The sequence below is a fragment of the Branchiostoma floridae genome, chromosome 19, assembly GCF_000003815.2.
Source record: "Branchiostoma floridae strain S238N-H82 chromosome 19, Bfl_VNyyK, whole genome shotgun sequence".
NCBI lineage: Eukaryota > Metazoa > Chordata > Leptocardii > Amphioxiformes > Branchiostomatidae > Branchiostoma > Branchiostoma floridae.
The window spans coordinates 13,318,752-13,326,474 of record NC_049997.1 but is presented as its reverse complement, the minus strand read 5'-3'; the positions used below and the strand labels follow the sequence as shown (position 1 = coordinate 13,326,474).

The window sequence follows — 7,723 nt, the reverse complement described above, 5'->3', positions numbered from 1 at the left end:
CAGTCACTGTTCGAAGCAAATTGATAGTAACTGTAAACATACGTGACTGATGAACCTCTTCAACGATGCACTGCTTGAAATTCGATCCATAAGCAATACTTTAAGCATACGCAAAGGTTCTGTCTCTTCACTCGATTGAAAAAGAGTAGAAACTTCACGTACGCTTAGAGATCAGATTTTGTCTTGTGATATTCGTAGTACGCAGGGCAACAGCACGGATCTAAGCTAGAATTACTAACACTGCACAGTATCCAGGCGACTGGGCACTCGTTAACAACTTGCAGAAATTTTGACAGCTGAACACAGGAGACGTTGTACCATTTAACCAACATTTTTCTTACAAATAGTAGACTACAAATTGATGCGATGTTGTCTACCATAAGAACTCCTGTAAATGAAACCATGTTTCTCAGAGCGATTAATCTTATTATCGTTTTGTACAACAGGTACACTGCGATCGTTAGAAAGCATTAATTTTTACATGCACTGACTGAGCACTGCTCTTAACGTACGGCTACTTGTATACGTGGAATGTATCGGGAGGCAAACGCACAGATTTCATAGTCTATCCTTGAGAGGTACTTGAAGCATAGCCCACCACCAAAACACCAACTGATCACATCTTTAAGCAGTTGTCACAGATTCAAGACATTTCCATATGCACGACTTTTCTCCCGACCGATCCCTAGCCATGGTCTGGAGAAGGTCGGGAGGCCATTGTCGGTTTCGTGTGACAGGGACTTAAAACTTATCGTCACTGCTACACGAACTGTTTTTCAAGAGATTCTTACATCTCCATCCAATGGACTGGAGGCCTAAAACATCACATGTCTATCAATAGTAACCCCTGCATGGTGAAGTATGTAACTTCATACATGGTGAAGTATGTAACGTTTTTCAAGCTTTTTCCCTCCTCCTGCACCTGTTTTATCCATTGTTTTCGTTTTGTGTTTTAATGTAATACGTGTGTGCGAATAAATAAACAAACAAACGTTACACAACATAGGCGCAATATTCTTACCAGACATGGAACTCGACGCGGCACCCGAGGCACCACCGGCACCAAAGGCACCTACAATGTTCACAGGGAAGGGGTAGGTGGTTATATGTTGTTACATGATAAAGGTGTAGTGCTGTGCATAACATATACGCCTGCTGTGACATGGGGGAGGGGGGCATTGCTTAACACTGGATTTCTTTTGCGTTGAGGGTGTTGCGTTTGCTGTGTGTTACATGACAAAGTGCTGTGTATGATACACGCTTGCTGGAACATGGGGAGGGGGAATTGCTTTGAAGCGTGGCACCGAGTTTATTTGAGTTAACGTGGAGGGGTGTTGCTTATGCTGTATAGTACATGATAAAGTGCTGTGTATGATATACGCGTGCTGTGACAGGGGTTCGGGGCATTGCCATTGTTGAAACTACAAATATCTTTATGCATTTCATTATGATGGACATTTGTTCACATAAACATGAAAAAGCATTCAATGAAAGCAGGTCTGGGGTGGGGAGTGCAGAAGCGCTAGAAGTGGATAAATAAAATTCACCAAAAGTCACTATTTGATGACTATGACTGTTAATTCTCAACTTGACTTAGCGAGATTTGTATCTGTAAGCTTGAAAATATAAGCTTTATACATACTGTATAAGCAGTATACATGTTCGAAAATGTCAATTCCTTTCTGCCATCTCTAATGAGAAGACACAAAACTGTCGAACAAGTGTGGCATACCAGAGAGTTTGTAACGCCCAAGGCTCTAATACTTGTTTCAGCTACATTAGAAAAGAGACAATGGGACTCCATGGGACCTACCAACGAATACAACCCAGTGACATAATACAAAAAACATTAGCAAATGCGCAAAACGTTGAGAGAAAACATAAAAAAGAGGAACAGAAAGTTTAGGCGCGTTCTTACCACTAGTGGTGGAGGTGGAAGTTGAAATGGCCCCACTGGCACCTTGAATGGCACCAGAGGCTTGAAGGGTAAACAAAAATAAAGGTCACAGTTAATAGGCTACTGATGAAAGGTCACTACAGGTACTATATCAGATAACTGATACTAGTGTTGGCATATTAAGGCAAACAAAAGAAAGTAGCAAAAAGGAACGTTAAGTATCTACATTTTACTACAAAACTATTTACAACCCACGCAACATCTCACTGTATTTGTTAAGTCAAAGTGTAGTTTTGTTCTTTTTTGAACTACTGGTGCAAAGAGTGCCATGTTTTTCAATTGTCTGTTTATATGGTTTTTGTTAAGGCTCAAAGGCATGTCATAGTTTTGGAAATGAGATGAAACCGCAATTGGTCTTGACCAAAAACTAGCAACGGAATGAATTTTAAAAGTGTTCATTTGTGACAATAACAGCAAATTTATAAGGAGTGTGTATGGTGTTTGTGAAAGAATAATTTTGTAGTTATCTGTACGTAAATATTCAAATTATTTGGTTGTCAATCTCTAATTGATTTGAGGCACAAAATGTTCTGCAGTGAGTCAATTAGTTTTCGTTGAGTTATTGAATGCACTGCAAGTGTTTGAACTACTCAAGTCGGTCAAAATATACTAGAAATAAAAGTAAAATGAAAACATTTTATTATTTTAGGGCAAAATCTCACCGCTAGTGACGGAAGATGTAGTTGAAACTGATCCACTGGCACCATAGCTGGCACCACGGGAACTCTCAACTACTGTTAGTTTGTGAAAAAAATGAAATCAAAATAGAAAATGAACCAATCTACTATGCAACGTATTGGCAACACTAAGAATTCACTCTCATAAGCATCAAAGTGTTCTCATGAGGAGAAAAGTTATGCAAATATAGTTTATGAATGGGGTTACACTGAGATTAAAAGCAGGTCATATATGATATAATGATTCTCTATCAACTTATGAAACAAGTAAAACATAGAAATAAAGACAATAGAGTAAAACAAAGGAATAACAATGACAAATAGTTAGATGGGACTCTCACCACCACTAGAGGCGGCAGTTGTAGTTGAAATAGCTCCACTGGCACCATAACTGGCCCCACGGGAACTTCCAACTGATAAGTAACACAGATAAAACATATGCTATTCAAAACATGGGTTAACACATTGAGAAAATAAGAAAGTAAACTAAGCAGAATTTGCTGAGGAAAGGGCTTATTCTAAGAGCTACATAAAGCTGTGGTAACGCTAATAGTACTACAAGGGGTACACACGGGGCATACAGTTATAATGATGGTTATAAAATCATATCAATTTTCAATGTTTTTGCAGTCAAAGCATAGAGGTTATCGGTCCTATTCTACAGGGGTGCATACGCCAAGGAGAATTAGGGTCAAGGGTTATTGGGGTTTGGGATTGGATTTAAGAAAGCCTGGCATGGCTAACAGATTTCTGTCTACTACAGTAACTGTAAAACTATAAGCAGGAAACATCGTCGGAGTAGGTCTGGGTGTAAAGACACTCAAAGGTCAAAGCTGCAGTTATGTTTTATGTAAAAAAAGTAACTTGTTGCAAGAAGTATTGGAAAGCTAAGGGGTGAGATGGGAGTTAGAGAGAAACACACAGAGAGAGAGAGAGAGAGAGAGAGAGAGAGCGAGAGAGTGCGAAAGCTACGCCAAGATAGATTAAGACACAAACCCTTAAAATCCTTAGTATGCTCACGTACCAGAGGAACTTAAAACCAGCCCCGCAGGACTATCTGGCGGAATAGGGCTAACCGGAGGACCATAGACAGACAAATCCAGTTCCTCGCTATGAAATTCAAAGTGTAGCTTCTCGCCTTCAGCTGTAGTAACATTTGGTTAGAAAAGGCTCAAGATTTCAGGCCACCCTTGTGTGATACACGGAGACGATCTATTAAAAGATGGGAAGGGAAACAGGCCGCATAGCAAGACCACATCACCACTATCTGCAACCTATGTGTTCTTACGCACCAGAAAAAGAAGAACGAAATAAAGCAATGGGGTGGGAAGAAAACTTCACAGAGCAGGCCTAACTAAAGACAGGGTAAGCTATCGCAGTTTAGATGTGAAACACACAGACTATCAAATGAAGACATCTACGGTACTAAGCAAATTTAAGATAATAAACCATGTATTGAATAAACTACCTCAATATAGCGTTGCTGTAGAAGTTCTTAATGTCGTAAACAAAATGTATACATTGTCTAGTATAACAAGGATGTTAAGACGTATAGTGTAGATCATTATTGTGTAGGTTTGATATTCATAAATTAATGTTGGAGACAGCTTATTGGTCATTTTGATTTGTATCTTTGGGAAGTTTTGGTTTGTGGATCAAATTCAGGGCAAAGAGCATTTCAGGCCACTTAATGTTGGGTCTACCTACTGTTTTATTGGTGGCTATTTACTGTTATCTTTGAACACACAACAAAGTCATGTATATCAATTTGCTTGTACAATTGGGTTATAAACTTTATATAATTTGTCAATGTTGACGTTACATTGGATGTTAAAGTTTTCAAAGTTTGAGAAATGTTAAAGTTAGTATATTTTGTTCTGTTTATGTACAATATTAGTTACTATCATGTCCACTGGCATGTAGAATTCACTTCGTCTTGTCCATCATGCATTTCATCTTCCAGTTAAACGAGATATTTGTTTAGTCATTTGTTTATTTGCATGTATAGTTCGAGCTAGTGTACGTGTTGTACCTACCGGTACTTTCTTCCACGATAGTTTCTTTGATCACCGTCGTTGCTTCTACGGAATGGTACGTTTAACATTTGAACATAAAGCTAAAATCATACAGTATGCGTGAATAGTGAAAATGCAAATTATTGTTTAGTGTCAACTCATTGGTTAGTGGTTCTTTAAGACTTTGTTCACCAGTTATACAGAATCTGTCCAATGTTTGGATCGTCAGTTGTGACAGTGACGATGTTCCATTATGATATTAATGTATTAAAGATCAGGAGTCGTTATGCATTAGTTTATCGATGGGTTAGGTTGTTTTAATATGAAGGTTTACAAATTTGATTCCACGAATACTTCCAAGACTGGTCATTCCCTTACAATCCATGAATATGTTAGCACCAGAGGATGACCTTTCAATTTTGAAATCGTTGAACTAGAATGAAAGATTGTCCCGCATGTCTTTTGGTTTTACCCGAGATTCGTTCTTAAGAAGTGCTTACTTCTGGACGAAGTATTAAAAGAAGTATGAGTTGGTGGTAAGACGTAAAATGACCCAAATGTAGTATTAGATACCGTGGTAGAGTATTTAGAAATCATTGTAACTTTAACAAGCTGCAAGTTACCGACATACTCATCGTTCACCAAGGTTACATGTGCACTGTACTCAATCAGGCACTTGCCTACTCTTCGCTGACCAAACCTTATCATTACTTGATGTACTATCTTGTAGTATGAATGGTTAAGGTTATGAAAAAATCATTCAAGTTCAACTCCTATACATATGTACATACCGGAAACTTCCTGTACCACGCTCGATTGTTCCACGACTGTGCTGGACGAGAACGAGGCTAGAGAGGGGCAGGGCATTTTATTACTCTTGTCTTTGTGTTATATTGTTAAATATTTGTTCGGTTATAGACCTTTAGTTGGAGTAGTTATGGGTTAGTTTGATGGTCTTGATGGTGTTATTTGGATGAGTCACAGTGACTTTTACCGCGCGTTAGTTAAGATTGTGAGATACCTTTGGAGTAATCAGATTATTTAGTGGTTTGGGAAGAGAATTATTGATTTGTGAATATTCTTATTTATAGCTGGTGAGATGTGATGTTATTTGGATGAATTTAATGGGTTAGGTTGGTACGGATCACAGCTACTGGATGTCGGGAGCCCCTACGACCACTGAGGTTACGGTCCGTGAGTGAGTGAGTGAGTGAGGTTGATGGTTTTGAATTAGATAATTATGATATATTGAGGATGTTTGTATTAGTAGATGGTGAGACGTGCAGGTGAGTGAATGAATGAATGAATGGTGAATGACTATATAGCTAAGAGTAACGATGGTTAGGACTCGAACCCATGACACTAGACTGACGGGATTAGAACCAGTGACCTCACCTCCAGCACCGCCGGCACCACCGGCACCGCCTCTACCGCCTTGTGGAGTCGAGGGGAGAGGTCATTAGTTAGTACTCATTATGTGTTAGTATCAAATCTTATATCGTAAGTACTTATTATGTGTTAGTATCAAATCTTCCATCGCAACAAATACATCAAAGGCACTAAGATTAACGGAATCTTCAAATGTCATCAAAGGCACTAAGATTAACGGAATCTTCAAATGTCACTAGAAGGGCTTGAGGTGGGTTTTACGCGTGCGTATGTATTCAAGTCCGTATGGAAGTCTTAACCTCTACCAGGATCCACAGGTCGTTGGAAATAAAGTAGACATTGGACAAATGTAGCCAAATAACATTCCACAATAGTTAGCTGGTCACAAACCATACTCCTCGGACTAGAGACTAAGAACTCCGTACGGACCTCATACGGACTTGAATACATACGCACTTGTGAACCAGACTTGATATGATGAAGCGGTCGTGTACGCAATACGAATTCGGCCCCGCCGCAAAAAAAAAAAGGGTGATACCCAGCACCAAAAGGCACCACGAATCGACATCAAGCGCCGCGATAGCACCAAAAGAAGGCACTATAGAAAACACAGACATTTATCAGTAAGCACCATGAAAGCACCACAGTTATACTGCAAAAGAAATCCGATCTTTAAGCGTATCGTAAAGCGCACGTAAATGACTCTTTACTCCTGTGAAGAAATAGAACATTTACGCATGCTTCAAGGTGTTCTTAAAGATCGAATTCCATGCAGTGTTATAAGTATACCCTTAGCACCAAACTGGCACCGAGTTCTATACGGTCACGTATATTGGACCCAAAATGGGTGTACCTATCATACTTTCCTTAGCACCACATGGCACCGTATGTGTAAGACTCAAAGCAAGCTTAAACTGTGTGTATTATATGTTTACCATGTATTTAAAGCACCCGAAAGCACCAAAACACTTAACACACTTAGTGACATGCATAGCACCGATACATGAGGCACCAAACATGTTCTGTTGGAAACAAAACAAGCTTAAGCGTATGCTTCCTCAGATAGGACACAAGAAACTTAAAACGAAGACATGCTATTGCTTAAAGACAAATGTCTTAAAAGCAAAGCAGAAAGACACAGTGCACTTTAACACAAACTGTGTGAAGGTATTGCCACGCAAATGCATTGGTCGAAGAGCACTCAAGCATGCATTTCGTGCGATGATATTACATGACATGAAGAAAGAGAAGAAGATTACAATTTTAGTACCCAAATTACGTACTAGTGTATCTCCTTCCTTGTATTGCAGCGGGGAAATATGGACAATCATGTAATATTCATAAAATATGATCCATGCTAGTCCACATACGATTTACATTACGTATTTCCAAATACAATCAAGGCGATAAGTTGATCATTCTTCTTATTTACTTATGTTAATTCACAGCATGGTAATGTTATAAGTGTTCGGTTAGCTAACCAAAAATGAGGAACATTAGTGATAAGTAAGACAACAGTTTCAAAACTCTTACCAGCACCAGCTGCTGCGGCATCAACCCTAAAAGCAACACAGAATAACAATCATCAGAACTTTACCGAAACAAAGTTTTCCCCCAAAAACAAATGTTCAAACGAACCCCCCTAAAATCCTCATGTACTTTGTTTGCTTATTCTTTATTTAACC

The 7,723-nt window shown here is 39.0% G+C and overlaps 1 protein-coding gene across 1 annotated transcript in view; it reads right to left on the bottom strand.

Moving 5' to 3' along the window:
- LOC118407017 (myosin-11-like) overlaps nt 1–7,723 on the bottom strand; it is a 51,484-nt gene that overhangs the window by 2,509 nt on the left and 41,252 nt on the right. The window contains 10 exon segments of the mRNA XM_035807431.1: nt 1,022–1,072; nt 1,919–1,978; nt 2,620–2,694; nt 2,976–3,047; nt 3,659–3,778; nt 4,671–4,715; nt 5,441–5,497; nt 6,045–6,083; nt 7,322–7,336; nt 7,572–7,597. Coding sequence (XP_035663324.1) covers nt 1,022–1,072; nt 1,919–1,978; nt 2,620–2,694; nt 2,976–3,047; nt 3,659–3,778; nt 4,671–4,715; nt 5,441–5,497; nt 6,045–6,083; nt 7,322–7,336; nt 7,572–7,597 — 560 coding nt within the window.